Genomic DNA, 17,319 nt, shown 5'->3' with positions numbered 1-17,319 from the left:
TGCCCGGTGTTGGCTGGATGCTGCAGCCCCTGATTGATATTACGTGTCTTGTATATTGTGGAGTGGAATGGGATGACAAGACAGAAAAGCAGCGGGGGAAGGCTTAACAGTTAATGCACGCAGGATTATAAAGACTTGTGAATGGCGGTGGATTATTACATCACAGGCTCATCTTGACATGCACATTGGAGGAAATGCGCTGGGGGGAAAAAATGCCCGTGTGAGCCACAGCCGAGCGCAGCTTCTGAGGTTTTTCAGAGTTTTCTTGAGTCTGCGAGCACCTTGACGACGAATTGGAGAGCATGAAACTTTTTCCTTTATATAGATTTTTTTGCCTGATGTGCAATTAACACAGATGAGCACTGTGGTCATTTTCTAAGTATTCATCTTTTTTTCCTCCAAACTGTTCCATTATATTTTATTTATCAATGGTTCACTGATGGGTTAATCAGTCTTTTTCTTTTTTGTTTCTTTTTCTTTTTTTAAAAAACCCATCCCCCTTATTTCTTTTTTTTCCTCCAGCACGTGACATTGTATTTAACCAGCCTATAAGCTTTGTTTAGAGATTATTTTTTTCTAATGGAGAATCAAGTCACTCAATAAGTAATGAGCCTGCGCTGGGGCTCGTGATGTGGATCAGGAGAGCACATGACAGCACTTCATCCAAAGCATCGTGTTCACTTCCTGGGGCTGAACCAACCACTCCCTGGGACAGGGGTGAGGATGGGTGATGCTGCGGGGCTTCCGAGGATTATGGGGATTTATGGAAAGGGGGAAAAACAAGCTTCACTAAAGTTAAGCTTTGCAGAACAGGGAAATTAAATAGAACAATTTGCAGGATTGGGATTTTTTTTTTTTCTTTCTTCCTTTTTTGGAATTAAAACCTCTGTGTGTGAGACATATGACTGTCAGGGACGACTCTGTTTCAGTTTGTTTTTTTTTTTCCTTCTTCTCGCAGGTTAAGTTAAGTCACAGTCGCACTGATGGGTGGTGTCATGTGTTGACATTTTAATGACTTTAAGGGCATAACCATATGTTGTAGAGTGCAGTCTTATAACAAGCCCAAAAGGCACCATATGGAGTAGCTGTGTCAGTGACAGAAACCAGAAAAAAAAAAAAATCTGTTTTTAAAATGATCTCTGTCGCTATATCAAATCCAGAAATAGAACTCCAGATATTACCATGAATATAGTTTTCTCGTTGTTGTTGTATTGATTTACTACTTAAGCGCAATCGCAAAAAAAGAAATGTGAAATAAATCAATGCAAAGCTTGGAACGTGAACAAAACAAAGCCGCACCAAAATGTATTAACAGAACATACGAGGCCAAAAGAAAATAAAGACACTTCAAAATGTGCGACCAGTAGAAACAGTTGCCGGCTCAACTCGCAGCATCTTGCTAACAACAACTGAGGCCAGATTTTACTTTGAAAAATGTGCCTTTTAATGTACATTACACGATGAGTTATCCTTAAACTTTGTTGTTGGTGACAAGCAGGTGGCTGGAGTTTAAACCAAGTGAATGCTAATGCCGCATGTAGAATTTACAACAGTATGTTTCAATGCAGTTATTAAGGAGACACCTTCTCATTTGTAAGATGGTTTGAAGTGTTTGTCCTTAAGTAACGTCTAACAATTAAAATATTTGAATAATAAAATATTCTGCCTGCCTCGAGTTAAAGCAATATTTGACAGTCGCTAGCTAGAGGAGCGTGCCTTGCATGCCTTTTATGCACATTTTGTGTGAAACATACAGCCTCGAGGAGGATAAGAAGTATCACTTGACGCCCAGGTTATTTTACCTTCCGCAAGGACTCGAGCATGCTGTTCTGGTGATAAAAGGCAACTGCCTGTTTAATTTTCCAATTTCCCTCTTTGCACTTCTGACGCAGGACCACGAGAAGCAACGTGACGACACCCTGAGAAAAGCCTCCCCGCAGAGCTCCATCCACTCATCTCCTCTCCTCCCCGCCGAGACCACCTCGTCCTGCGACTGCTACTCCTGTCACGCTCTCTCTCTCTCTCCGCCCTCACCCCCCTTTTCCCGACCCCGATGCCGAAGAACAGCAAGGTGACACAGCACGAGCAGAGCCATGAGCACGTCACGGAGTCGGTGGCCGACCTGCTGGCGCACGAGGAGCCGCTGGACTACAAGAGCAGCTCCCTGAACGTCGGCGGGGGCGCAGGGAAGAAGGTCCCGCAGATCGAGGTGCCCGAGAATGACGGACGTCCTGCCTGGAACAACAAACTGGAGTACATCCTGGCCCAGGTGGGCTTCTCCGTGGGCCTGGGCAACGTCTGGCGCTTCCCTTACCTGTGCCAGAAGAATGGAGGAGGTGAGTTTTGTCGTCGGCGGCTGATGTCACTGAGCAGTCACTGCACAAGCAGAGGCAAGTCCAGTCCGGATGTTTGCAGTGAACACCTGAGAAGCAACATGATTGAAGATATTGTTTAACTCAATGTTTGTAAGGTGTTTTTGCGGTCAGACTTCACATTTTATGGCATTAGGTCACAACAGAACTGTTTTATTGGCCCATCAACTGTGCTTGAGGGATGACTTTGATTTCGGTGAAGAAAAAAACAGATGTTTTGTTTATGAACTACATAGTTTACAATATTTGCTTATGATAGCAGTAGCTTTATTGTGTGATGACACCTCCACAACTGTTCTAGCATCACTGCCTTTTGCCTGGTTATTTTATTCCAAATATTTTAATCAGTCAAGAATGAAATTAATTGAATTGGCTTTTTTTTTTGTTGCATCCTGTAATCGTGTATCTTTGGCACTGTCAAAGCAAACTAATAATTCAACATAATATGTATAACATATATTTTCACTATCAACTTTTGACATATTCATCATCATTATTCATATTTGCATATCCTGATTTCAACTTTCTTATATAAACACGCATTAACTTTTTAACGCTTACATACAAAGTGCATGTGCTCAGGGTGTTGTCGCGCTGTCCAAGTTGCGTTGTGTCACATGAACACACTGCGGACTCCGCGCTCCCTCCTTTCAGCGCCGAAGTGCAGCTTTATTGTGCAGCTGATTCTAAATATAGCTGCACTATTGATTACTCCAGCAGGCAGGAGCAGGACGGGGACAGACGATACCCTGTAAACAAGGCAGGGCTTGGTTAAAAACAGCCCAGCGACGTCGACGTGGGGATTTATAATTGGTGTGATGCAGGTAACACGAGGCGCCATCAGTTTAGATGCGTGCTCACTATACAAGAGGAACAGCTGGTCTTTATGGTTCATCAGCCTGCTCAGCGCTCTTGCTGCCTTATTGCCCCTGTCTGATTGCCTTCAGCGGGCAGAGTTTATTGCCTGAAGAGGGACGTTATTGATGGAGCGCTTTTCACAACATTGCGCCGCTGGACTTTTACATCCATCCAGCGTCTGTGTTGTTAGGAGCTGTGGCTGAGTGATCTCGCACTTTATTGTGTCAACCACGCGATACAGTGGAATGTGTCATGAGATGTGTCTATTAGCTTCGGCAGCCCGTGATGAGTAGTTAAGGTGCAGATCCTTGCAAACACTTTGCACCTCATTTATCCCAAATGATCCTCTTTAGCTGAGTTTCCTCATGTACTCCAAAGCTCCTCCTTTGGCCCCAAGTCATTGCTCATCCCACTATCAAACTCCTAATTCTGACATTTTGATGTATTTATAGCACCGTATAATGACTCATCTTCCGTACATAAGACACAGTCAAATCCCCCAATTACATGTCTTTTGGACTAAGCTGCCACAGGATGAATTTAGACTCCCATCAAGGTTCAAATGATATTCAAGGGATTTTTGTGTCGAGTCAAGAATGTTTCATCAGACGACGCTGGGGAAGCAAGGAGGGACATTGGATTGCACTGCTCGCGTCATACCAGTACTCTATAAACAATTGGCAATAATATAAGAGAGAAGTATGACGCTGAAAAATATCATTGCCATCGAATACGATAAAGAGAAAGACGATTCCTAATTTGTTGTTTTCCACGTGTTTTCTTTTTTTGGGTTGTATCATGGAGCACTTTATTTTGAAATGTTTTTATTGACTCAAAGGATCTCACATGCATCACTTTGTTATACCAGTATTCATTTTCTGTTACATAAAAGTGTATGAACAAGATTGTATGAACGTTGTCAAATACAAACCAAATTGACGTACAAAGAAAATCTGAACTTATGTGTGGATGTTTACAATATTTTCAAAAATAAGCATATCAACAACCGAAACGCTATATAATAAATAAGAATAAATAAATAAATAAATAAATAAAAAATAATAAGAATAAAATTAAAAATATAACATAAAATAAAATAAAGAGTGGAAAAGTTAAAAATAAGATTGCATTGGAGTTTAGCAGTATTAGTTTTTGTTCCAGTATTTTCTTGTCCCCTACCTCCCTATGATTCTCAATGTGTTTTCTACTTCAGTTGATTCTATTCCTTTATTAAAAGTTTGGCCTTTTTTTAAAAAAAAAAAAACCTTCTGGTTAGCAATTGGTTAACTGCCATTTCACAGGTGCTTTCACCTTTTTTAATAACACAAAATTTAAATACTGGCCTTATGGCTCGGCAACAAATATTTTCAAGTGCATCTTTGTTATTGAATATGCATTGGCAGTGAATTCTGTGTGACAAAACAAGCATTTGATCAACACTCCCTTTACAGTTCCTTTCTTTATAAAGTGAAAGATTTGCCTCGGGTGACTTTTTTTCTTTGCTTCTCATTTTCCAGGTGCCTATTTGGTTCCCTACTTCATCCTTCTACTCATCATTGGCATCCCTCTCTTTTTCTTGGAGCTGGCAGTGGGTCAAAAGGTCCGACGTGGGAGCATTGGGGTTTGGAACTATGTCTGTCCCAGTCTGGGTGGAATTGGAGTATCAAGCCTGATGGTAAGAAACAACAACAACAACAACAACAACAACAACAACAACAACAACAACAACAGCAAAAAGTCTTGACTGGAAAAGAAGCAGCTTTCTGTCTGTTTGCCGCGTGTGCTTGTGACTTAAAGCCGATATGATAATGAGCAGGGATACAGTTACATGAGCATCTCGAGCCAACCGCCTTCAGCCTCTAAGGGGTTTATTGATGTGTTTGAGAGGGAAAGGTAGCCCTTTTTTTTATAGTTGCATGTGGAAGCAGCTAAAAATACCCAGTGGAAGATCGGCGCTGAAAAGGGAACGCTTTAAATATTCATGCTTTCCACAACCTTATTTAGCTCCAGAACGTCTTGGCTGGCACGACTACTTAGAAGACTGACAGGAACCAGGGAATTGAACAAAGCCTCATTTGCACGTCTTTAATGTCCATCTATATATCTATCTATCTATCTATCTATCTATCCATCTATCTATTTATCTATCTATCTATCCATCTATCTATCTATCTATCTATCTATCTATCTATCTATCTATCTATCATCTATCTATCTATTTATCTATCTATCTATCCATCTATCTATCTATCTATCTATCTATCTATCTATCTATCTATCATCTATCTATCTATCTATCATCTATCTATCTATCTATCTATCTATCTATCTATCTATCTATCTATCTATCTATCATCTATCTATCTATCTATCTATCTATCTATCTATCTATCTATCTTTCTATCTCTCTATCTATCTAGGTGTGCGGCTTTGTCGGTCTCTACTACAACGTCATCATTGGTTGGAGCATCTTCTATTTCTTCCAGTCCTTCCAGTACCCTCTTCCCTGGAGTGACTGTCCAATCAGAAGAAATGGGAGCCTGGCCAGTGAGTAGGAAAAAAAAACAAAGTTGCAATAATGGGAAAGGACATGAGTATAAAGAGAAATGGTATTACCAATTTGCTCGATAGGTGTTCGCCAGAGTGAAAAACGGCAGGATTTGCTATTGCCACAAATTACAAAATGCAGTCAAAGGTCAGAGATTGTTTAGTGACAGAAAAATAGCCCTGCAATGAAGCTAAAAATTGAGATATCCCCGTAAATATTCAGAATTTAAAGAGAGAGAAAAATCAATTCATTTCACTGCTGCGGTCAGAATAAGAACGACCGCCCCGGGTGTTGCTGTGTGGGCCACAGCGCTGCCGCTCACGTGTGGTAAACGCATCAGCCAAGCTGTGTTAACATCCCGACAACCTTTATGTTATGACTTCACAAGCATAATCTAGACGAGATCTCTTCGGAATGTGATTAGACGTGATAACAACGTAACCTTGGGCCGGCCGAGGAGCATCAGCAGGAGTATGACTCAGCCCTCGCCGACGGCTGCCTGACAGCGACTCCGCTCAGACTGGAGGACAGCAGCAGCACAGCGTGTAACATTACACTGTGAGCAATTACCCACCAAAGCTGAAGAAATAAATCGAATGAAAAGGAGGTTTTGAAAGCCTTTAAAGAGCTTTACCAATATTGTTGGAACGCCATCGTTGCTACAATAAAACATTTTTTACGCAGGGAATCAAAGCACTCAAAAATTCAAAATTGTTGGTACCTTTCCGTTCAAGAAAGAAAAACATACAATGCTCACTGAAATGACTTGAGACTGACAAAGGTACAAATAAAGGATAAATAAAAATGTACCAAGTTGAAAAGCCACAAAGCTTCTAGAGGAAAGTCCTTCGGACAGGTGAGACTAAACCGCAGCTGTTTGGCAAGCCACAACAGCTCTATGTTCACAGATGCAAAAATGAAGCGTACAAAGAAAAGAACATTGTAACTACTGTGAAACATGGAGGAGTTTCAGCTACGTTCTGGCAGAGGCCGTCTTAAATCTGTGCTGGGAACAATGAAATCACAAGACGAGCAAGGGATTCTGGAGCCAAATATTCTGTCCAGTGTCAGAAAGCTCAGTCTCAGTTGCAGTGCATGGGGTCCTTCATCAGGATAATGACCCAAAACCACAGCTAAACACTCCCAGGAATGGCTGTTCTAAATCTTATTGAACATTTGTGGGAGGAGCTGAAACACGCAGTCTGGAGAAGATTCCCCTCAAACCTGAGACTTTGCTTACGAGGAGTGGGCCAGAAAAAATACCTGTCGACAGGTGCGGGAGTCTCAATGAGGACAAAATTGCCCAATTGCGGTGATTGTTTCAAAAGGTTGTACAATGACCATCATTTAAGTCCAGGCCACTTTCATGTTTTGGTTTTTAAAATGATTTAGTTGAACCAAAATTCAAAAGCAATGTCTGATTTTCATTGCTTCCTTTTCAGTATTTTTTTTAGTTAGTTCAGTGACCATCGTGGGTTTTTCTTTGACGGAAGGGTGGCAACAATTTTGTCAAGGTCTGTACGCACAGTGATGATCATCTGACCAAGGCACCTTCAGAAAAGACCATGCGCACACTTTTCAAAAGGGGCTTGCGACTGGAGGTTTGATACCCAGCATAGTGAAAACACAACTGTGCTTGATCAGTCAACTTTCTGCCCGAGAGCTGCAAAAATCTGCCAGCCAATTGAGATACTGACCCAAAGCAAACCGAACTTCCTCCACCCCATAATATCCCGCCTGGCGCTGTGATATCTAAATCTCTCATCTTTTACCCTTCACCGTCCATTCCAAACTCCTCCTCCTCCTCCCTCCGCCGCCGCCGTACAGTCGTGGAGCCCGAGTGCGACAAGAGCTCGGCCACCACCTACTTCTGGTATCGCCAGACTCTGAACACCACCAGCACCATCGCAGAGAGCGGCGGCCTCAACGTCAAAATGACCTTGTCCCTGCTGGTGGCCTGGATCATCGTCTGCCTCGCTGTCATCAAAGGCATCGCCTCCTCCGGGAAGGTAGAGCAGAGCGAGGACAAAACAAAAAGGAAGTTCAGGACTGCGCTGCTCTCCCGGCTAATCCCTGTCTTCTTTTCCTTCTGCCAGGTGATGTACTTTAGCTCTCTGTTCCCCTACGTGGTGCTGCTCTGTTTCCTGGTCAGGGGTTTGATGCTGAGAGGATCGGTGGACGGCATCGCTCACATGTTCACACCTAAGGTGAGGTCGACGGGAGCGTTTTGTTCCAAGGTTCTTGTTGGCAGGACATGCATCTAACGCAGGGCAGGGCAAACATTTTTTTTTTACTGGTGGGGCCACAATGGGTTCTAAAATTTGACACAGGGGCCAGAGCAGGAGTGTTTTGGTGACCCACCTCATAGGAGGAAAAAATATATCATGGGATATGGAGAAAACATTTGTTCTAATCAAACTAAGCAAAAGCAAAGTTACAACAAAATCTATTTTTGAAGCCCGACGGTATTTGTTCTTAATTGAAATGACTCTTGGGTGAAATACAGCTATTTAATGACTGACTCAGTATTAATATCATTTCTGCAATGTTGACGGGCCGGATTAAAAAGCTTAACGGGCCACATATGGCCCCTGGGCCGTAGTTTGCCCACCCCTAATCTAACGCCAGGGCCTTCATTGATGTCAACGCTCGGCCCTACCTCAATTAATACGCCTCATAGTACCATCGGTACGACAGAATGACTCGAGAATCCATGCGGAATCAGACTAACGCATTACGTCACCTTAGTATAGGCCAGTTGAGCACCACTTACTGTAGTTTGCAGAGCATTTAATGTCAATAAGCTCGCATTCACACTTCAGAGTAGGAAAGTGAGATAACTGATATTGCCAAAACTTACAAATAAAAGGCAATTTTAAGAGATAAGTCAACAAGGTTTTAATAAGTCTGCCAAAAGTCACACCGTGGGAGCTTAAACAAGTTCAATGAACTTTGCATTGTCCCCATTTTAGATAAGACACCAACGAGACGGCAAGGACACACACAACCCATTGAAAACAAACGGAAACAGATTATTTGCATTTGTTCTCAAAAATGCAGCACATTATTTTACATTGATAAAAATGAATGAAGTATGTTTAGACCAGCAGAGTGGGCCTTGCTGGCCCTGACTGCCCACCACTGGCAAAACATCTCAGTCATCAACTGGCCTTTCGTCTGTGTTCCTCACAGTTGGAGAAGATGCTGGAGCCCAAGGTGTGGAGGGAGGCAGCCACCCAGGTGTTCTTCGCCCTGGGCCTGGGATTCGGAGGAGTCATCGCCTTCTCCAGTTACAATAAGATCGACAACAACTGTCACTTCGACGCCGTGCTCGTCTCTGTCATCAACTTCTTCACGTCTATCCTTGCCACGCTGGTGGTGTTTGCTGTGCTTGGCTTCAAGGCCAACATCATGAATGAGAAGTGTGTCACTGAGTGAGTTCACACCTGTGAAAGCTGGATTCATTTTACCTAACCTGACAAGCCTAAAAGCTGAGATACCGAAGATCTCATGTCAGTTTGGGAAACATCCCCAAGAAAACTTTGGATGAGTAGAAGTAATCACAAAAACAAAAACAAAAAACTGAACTTGGTTATTGGATGAGTGTTAGGTGGAGACAGTTAGCAACTACAGAAGTCTTCTTATTGGTACAACACTTGACAAGAATGACTGTGCTTTAACTGAAAAACAGAAAGAGGACCAAAAGTAGTTTAAAAAAAAGAAGAAGAAGAAGAAAAAGAAGAAGCCTTGATTGCCATTATTTGTTATTTCTTTATTGGGGAAACATTCTCCAATTCTGAAAACACTGCTACTATCATAGTAGAAAGTACTATTGTTCACAAGCTGACAATAGCATCTTGTCTCCTATTGAAAGTTGTATTTAAGACCTTAAGACCTTCAGACTGATACGTGTCTTAGCATTGATGAGCTAAGATGTAGCTAAATGTATTGCTAATTTACATCGAAATTTAACATTACAGGCACTTTGCACTGGTTTTGTTCTAAACTGATTGATTCAATAACCATGGTATGCCGTAGTTCATATAGGAGTTAAATGAGTTTTGTTGTCCGTAGGAATGCAGAGAAAATCCTCGGCTACCTCAATTCCAACATGCTGAGTCACGATCTCATCCCCCCACACATCAACTTCTCCCACCTCACCACGTCGGACTATGCCGAGATGTACGGGGTGATCAAGACAGTCAAAGAAGACGGCTTTGCTCAGTTGGCTCTGGAGCCTTGTCTCCTGGAGGACGAGCTCAACAAGGTGAGGCCTTGTTGCCCCTAGGGGCCGCACCTCGCCTGCCCTGTCTTTGACCTGATTTGACCTCGGTGCCCGACTCTTTGCAGGCGGTCCAGGGCACCGGCCTGGCCTTCATCGCCTTCACCGAAGCCATGACCCATTTCCCAGCATCGCCCTTCTGGTCTGTCATGTTCTTCTTCATGCTAATCAACCTCGGACTGGGAAGCATGATCGGCACCATGACCGGCATTACCACACCAGTGCTGGATGCCTACAAGATCCAGAAGGAGATTTTGACAGGTGAGCTTCTCCAACTGCTCCTCTGGGACAGAGCTGTAGTTTCTTCAAAAAGGTGGTGGCATTGCAGAGTTGCAGTTTTGCCACATCTTACCAGCTTCCCATCACAGTTATTTTCAGTATCTCATCTGATTTTTATTATTTCCCGACAGTACAATGGATGTGTTTTTTAGTATGGCAACAATACGCTTCCAAAAAAACTGCCAGCATTGATTTTTGATTTGAATTGTTAGGTATTTTTCCCACCTGCCTATCTGTTTCCCAAATGAACATGAAGTGAAATGTAATCCTTTGGAAATATTTCATCGAGCACGTCAGGTTAGAACTGTAGACTTTGTTGAGCAATTTGTCACCCGTTCATTTTCCTCAATGAACTTGACCCCTGCCGCTTCTTTTCAGTGGGTTGCTGCATTGTGGCTTTCTTCTGCGGCTTGCTGTTTGTCCAGCGCTCGGGGAACTACTTTGTCACCATGTTTGACGATTACTCCGCCGGACTGCCTCTCACTGTGGTGGTCATTCTGGAAAACGTGTCTGTGGCGTGGATCTACGGCACACAAAGGTGAGTCCGTGCATGGAGAGCGCTCGTAGCTGAACTCTGAGAGGAAAACATTTGAGGACAAGATCCTGTCTGCAGTTTGCAACTTTGATTGTTACATCCACTCGCATCCGAGAACGATCTCACAGAGTGGACGAAATAAAATTTAAAAAAAAGACAACAATTCTCTGAATTTTGAACCAAAGCAGCAACAACAACAAAACAACCCCCGTGTGGATCTGGCCCTAAGCGGCATCGATTGCATTTATTGCTGTGTAAATTGGCTCATTGGTGCGCGGGTGTGTTTGCGAGTGGGCGAATGACAGGCAACCGTGAAGCCCGGTGTGTAACGTGATGTGACTGAAAGTATATTTTCTCCATTTTGATTTGTCAGGTTCATGCACGACCTGGAGGACATGTTGGGCTTCCGACCCAGTAAGATCTACTTCTACCTGTGGAAGTACGTCTCCCCTCTGTGCCTCATCATTCTCATCGCAGCCACTGTCGTAGAGATGGCCATCAGTCCACCAGGATACAATGCTTGGGTCCAGGAGCTGGTGAGTGTGTGTGTGTGTGTGTGTGTGTGTGTGTGTGTGTGTGTGTGTGTGTGTTTGTCCTATTTCCAGCTGGTATTTTCACCAAGAGCAAGCGCACAAGTCTCAAAAAATGACTCTAAAAGAAAGAAGAAATTAGTGTTGATAGTTAATAGTAATTAATTATTTGTAATAATAAAAACATATAGTCACATTCCAGGTGCCATGGCAACAAACATTAGGAAGACACAATATGTACCTTTCAATGCTGCATCGTCATTAAAATGAGATTGAAATGTTTTGCATGGAGTTACTCCACCATGATGAATTCTTATGGTGGAGTTGAACAGAAGTCATGTAAACATTAAGAGACAATCTGACACGCCGACTTTTAAACATCTAATGTTAAGAAAATGATTTATACTGACAGTTTCCACCTCGGAGCTGTGGCATCGTCACAAATTGTATTTTGGGTAGCCAGTGAGAAATTGGATGGGCCATCCTTTTTGAGACCTAACTGAATTAGAGCTACCGACCTCTCCTGCACAGTTATGTAACAAACAAGCCTACTTGTTCAATGACACATTTTCAGAGATGGGCTTTGCCAGTCAAAAATATGTATTTGCTTTTCCTCTTATATTGTTGGCTTTGTGTCTTCCTGAGAGCCAGCAGCCAGAACAGAAACTGATAACAGAAGTAGAAAAAGTAGAAAAACTACTAGTAGTAGAAAAACTTATGCCGGCCGTGCTCCTCTTCTTTTGATTTTCAGTTTGAGTAAACAGAAATAAGACACCTTGTCTGTGCACCTGCAGGCCCAAGAGCGCTTCCAGAGCTACCCACCCTGGGCGCTGGCCATGTGTTTCGCCCTCATCGTGGTCGCCATGCTCCCGCTGCCCGTCGTCTTCCTCGCCCGCCGCTTCAACCTCATCTCAGACGGCTCCAACAAGCTCTCCGTCTCCTACCGCAAGTCCATGATGAAGGACACGTCCAACCTGGAGGAGCAGGACGAGTCCAGATTCATCCTCGGCGCCAAGCCCGGCGAGGCGCCGCCGCCGCCATCGGTGGCGTCGCGCAAGGCCTACCTGGCTCCCGCACAGAGCAAACCCCTGGACCCCAACTCCTTGTCTCCAAACAGCTGCTACGGTACGAGCTACCAGAACGCCGCCGCCAGCCCCACGACGCCGTCCACCCCGGCCACACCAGAGTCTGACTCTTGACCTCTGGCCAGTCGCTCCCCTGACCCCCGCCCAGCCCTGTAGCTCATAGTGTAACCTTTCGGCCACAAACCTCCACCAGGGGTCTCTGCAGTGCAAAGAATCCCCTACAGTTCCCCACACTCATTGCCAACCACACACTGTATGTAGCCTCCTAGTTTATCTGAATGCAACAGATCAGTCGACTTTAGAGTGGGGAAAAAAAAGACAGAGTTCACAGAAGATGCAGGTCTGTACCTCCCCAATATTTCACAGTACAGGGTTTAAGATGAGAGCTGTGATCTGCTTCTCTTTGCCTTAGAATTAGCATCTTCAGCAGCGGAAACAGCATCACACACACACACACACACACACACACACACACACACACAGACACACACACCCGACACAGACACACAGGCGGTTGTGCAAACGAGCAACGTCCCGTCTGCACAAATAAGAGGAACCTCGAGAATGAATGTAATGGCAACTGGTTGAACTGGTTTTCACCAGGCACAGAGAGCCCAGATGAATGTGCTTTTGGCTTACATTAAGGTCCAAAGCCGGTTAGTTTGTGTTGTTGTCGCTTCTTTAGTGTGTGTACATCTCTCTTATGCAGTGATTGGAGCCTGTCCAAGCTAGAAAACACAAGCCGTGCGTGTTGTAAACTTTAAGGAGGCCCAGTGTGTAACATTTAAAGGGTAGTCATTGGCAGTATACAGTAACATATACATGTACCTATATGTGCATATATACAGCCACTAAAAATAAATGAAGTATGTTTATTGAAGTCATAAGAAGCATATATTAAGTATTAAATATTAGGGATGCACCGATACCACTTTTTTACTGAACCAGTAGAGTACTTGTAACATTCCAGTACTCACCCATACTGAGTACTCAATAAAGCCATTACACATTATAGAATTACTTTGATTTTGATTTTCCACAGATGTTCTATTATTTGAACAACATTGCCCAGCATGTTTTTCTAGAACAGTGGTGACTGTCACAAGTTTCACTGCAGTAAAAAAAAAAAGAAAAAGTCATATAAATAGACATACAACTGGCATCAGTGTTGTGGTATCGGCACGTATTTTTCGAGAAAGAGTCGAGTATTGACTGGGATTTCTACAGTGGCCCAGAGTGTCGGTCGGGGGGGGTTTTACCCTCAGTCCCTCCTTTGCTGCTGAGATCATTTTTTTGTCCTTCGTCAACTCACTTCCAATTTATTTCTATAACGCATTTAAAATAGCCTCAGTTAACCAGGCTTCACAGTATAAACATAATCAGCAATTTAATTTAAAAAAAAAAAGAAAAAGAAATTATGCATATACAATGAAAAAGATTGGGCAGCTCATACTTGTAAAAGCAGTCTGTTGCAAAGGTCTGGACCTGCCACTGAGGACGATCCACCAGTGTTACTTTTAAACCTCCAGCAATAACAGATTGATAGACCCCAAACGCTCTTATTTGGGTGTTAGGCTGACAGGCCCTCTGGAAGTCTTGCAAACAAATGTTAAAAATGTATCTGGATCCATCTGTGGAGGTTGCACAGTTTATCCTTTGCCAGACACAAAACACTGGCCTTCTTTTGTTTAGAAATCCACTTCCTTCCTAATCGATGCTACTAAATCTTACACACTGAGCCCATAAGGCTGCTCCAAAGACATCCATCTATATTTATTTTGCCCTTCCATTTTCTACTGTGTTTAGCGTGTACTCAGCATTATTCTTTCTGTAAGTTTGATGTGATTATACGCGGGATGAGGGCTTTTTTTTTTTCCCCCAAAGCTACAGCTTCATAATCCAATAGAGGCACATAATACCTTGTGGAATCAATCTTTTTTTCTTTCTTTCTCTAAGAGTGAAGTATAACAAAGCACTTGAAGTTCACTCTCTAGTGACAGGAAGTAATCTAAGTGAGTAAAAAAAAAAAAAAAAATCATTACTGATGGAGAAACCAAAGCACAAATAGATTTCACACAATCATTGTGCACAAGCAAACCGCTAATAACTGATGAGTCAGCACTCAAATACAATGCACGTGTGAATTAAATAGTTACCTATAAGTATGTCACACACGGGCGGATGAAGCAGCAGTTTGCGTTTGTATTAGAGCACATATCAGAATGCACAAATCTATACCTTGTACGGACCAAACCTATGAAGAAAGAGAAATGTGAATCATAATCCAGACCAAAATATTCAGCGCTTAAAGACGACAGAACAGTTTATCGTGTTTGAATAATACCTACACAAGCAGGCAATAACAGACGCATTGTATTACGCTTACATACATGCAAAGGGTTCTTCAGGCCGCAACAGTGACTCATTAAGACGACACAGTCTTTGCAATACCAACTCTTGTCTCTCAGTTAAATAAACATTAAAGCGACTGACAGAACAGGATGAGATGGGCCCAGTGACAGTGAACATGTCAGACATGCTGGTCATATGGAGGAGTGTACCTTTATTTATTTTTTTAATCACAATATTATAAAGCTATGGTATAGTGGATTAAATGGACTAGCCTGTATTTAAATCCCTGTGTAATAATAGTTCAAGTATATAAAAATGTATAAATGTGTGTGTGTGAGTGGGCACATGGGTGAGCTTATGATCTTACTATGACCATGAATTGACATCCGGTTCTCTTCCATGTTAGAATGCATAGATTTCATTTAAGACTGATAATTCACTCCCACGCCACACCTCCAGAAATAAAAACACTGCTTTTTAACTGATCTGTGGAGGCTGTCAGCCACACAAGACGCTAAGATGCTAACAATCAGTAACCACCGAAGCGTTTACCTGCAGGACTCTGTTGTGTGCTTAAAAACTTGAAGTCATGTTTTGTACTTTGGCTTTGTTTTTGTCTGGTTGGAGTCTGTCAGCCAGGTACCTCATTCTGAAGGGGAACTGTGAAGTAGATGTCTCTTCATCTGTAAATAATGTTGTGTTGTTGAACTGTTCCTGTGATAGAGTTTTCCCATGTCAAGTATATCAAATGTCTTAAAACATAGGTGTTTCAGTAGTAAACGTAACAAAGTCATGATAATGAATGTGATTGATGCACTTTTCGCTCACTAAAGACTCCAAAAGGTTAGCAATCGTTTAGTTTCCTCGATACAGTCAGTTCAAGTTTTGTCTGAAAGCAATAGCCAGGTATTCAACTGAAGCTGCCCTCTTCCCAAAGGGACTTTATGACCCTTCCAAGTGCTGGAGTGTGTGTGTGTGTGTGTGTGTGTGTGTGTGTGTGTGTGTGTGTGTGTGGGTCTGTGGGTCTGTGGATGTGTGGATGGGTGTGTGTGTGTGTGTGTGAGTGTGTGTTTGTGTTTGTGTGTGTAGGGCCTTACTTGAGCACATGTGCACATGATGTTTTTAGCACTGTCTGTACTGGAGACATATTTAGCCATGTCTCTGTCTCTCTTTCCTCAATCATATTATGATTGTATGACATTGATAAGTTATTGTAAAAAAAAAAATAATAATGTGATGTCATCAACAGAATTATTAGTAATAAAGAAGGAACAAGCTGCTAACAAAAACCTTGCATTTTGTGAAAGAAATAACACAAATGAAAAAAGAAATTGTGATGGTGAAACAGAATGCGTTTGCACCTCGTGGATCTCAAACCAGCTCCAATCCAAGGTAGTCAGTGTGTCAGTCAGTCAGTCTCAGTACAAAAATTTCCTATGGGGGAAAAGGAAGTGACTGCTGCAAGATGTCCAAGGGAATCCCAGAAGAAAACAGAGAAACACAGGAAGGCCAGTTCATACTGTGTTGAAGAGATCAGGGTGGATGCTGGTGGACGTTTCACATTTTACATTTAAAGAACAAAGAGCCAACTAACTTTTCTAAAGGTTGTTTACACTGCAAAGTGCTGTGACTTGCTCACCAGTGGTGTCTAAATCTAACCCTAAATGGTTCCACTAAGAGTAAAAGAATCATCAAACTGTCTTTAACCTGGATCTGACCTGACCTGACCTGGACCTCAGCATGCAGGCACAGGTCCACACTTCACATTAACAGGCAGGTGAATCAGTTAACTTACTCTAAGAAAGACACCCAAAGAGATAAAGAACCAGAACTTTAGACATAAACGGAGTATGCAGGAAACCAGAACATTTTTCCAGTCCAAGAGGAAAAGAATGACAAAGCAGGTGGCTGAAATGAACAGGTTCGACCCGGCCAAGACTGAATGACTGAGTTGCTCGTTGATACTGCCCTGCAGCAGTGTGGGTGCCTTGAATGTATCACCACAACACAACAACAACAAGTGAGTGATCGCGACAGGTGAACTCTGCCCAGCTCCACCCAGTTCCGCGATGGATAAAAGGGGAAAACACAGACACACCCACATGTCGAAAGGAAAACAAGTTGGAAAACCAAGGGAGAAAAAAAAGGATGGGCCCCAACAGTTTGGTTGGTCCAAATTGGACCAGGATGTTTTTCCAGTTTGCTGTTTCACAGCGCTGGCTTGGGTGCGGCTGGCAACGTGTTTTGCTGAACGTGGCCATGAGTTCACATTGAACTCCAGTTGCCTTGACTGTCTGTCACCACGTCTGAACCAACAGGACTCTTCAGAGACGTGGAGGAACGGGAGATTAATAGTGGGTGTGCAAGTCTGTGTATTTTCTTTATTAGTTTTCTGAAGAAGAAAAAAGGGTGCGACATGTTGATGCACCCTTAGTTTGGTAGATTCTTGTCCTTGTGACTTCGGCGTTCTTCTTGCAG

At 42.9% G+C, this 17,319-nt stretch overlaps 1 protein-coding gene across 1 annotated transcript; it reads left to right on the top strand.

Annotated features, from left to right (window-relative positions):
• The first annotated feature begins 1,939 nt into the window (after positions 1-1,939).
• LOC142895809 (sodium-dependent neutral amino acid transporter SLC6A17-like) lies at positions 1,940-13,665 on the top strand. Its single transcript, XM_076037106.1, has 11 exons — positions 1,940-2,336; positions 4,748-4,905; positions 5,651-5,777; positions 7,606-7,787; positions 7,875-7,985; positions 8,971-9,212; positions 9,853-10,045; positions 10,129-10,321; positions 10,718-10,877; positions 11,248-11,410; positions 12,199-13,665. Exons 1-11 carry the CDS (start codon positions 2,054-2,056, stop codon positions 12,601-12,603), a joined length of 2,217 nt encoding a protein of 738 aa, XP_075893221.1. The 5' UTR covers positions 1,940-2,053; the 3' UTR covers positions 12,604-13,665.
• Positions 13,666-17,319: the final 3,654 nt, after the last annotated feature.

The sequence above is a fragment of the Nelusetta ayraudi genome, unplaced genomic scaffold (assembly GCF_046127955.1).
Source record: "Nelusetta ayraudi isolate G7.1 ecotype Tasmania unplaced genomic scaffold, CSIRO-AGI_Nayr_v1 ptg000050l, whole genome shotgun sequence".
NCBI lineage: Eukaryota > Metazoa > Chordata > Actinopteri > Tetraodontiformes > Monacanthidae > Nelusetta > Nelusetta ayraudi.
Note: the sequence above shows the minus strand (reverse complement) of the source record. Positions and strands in the feature narration are given on the sequence as shown.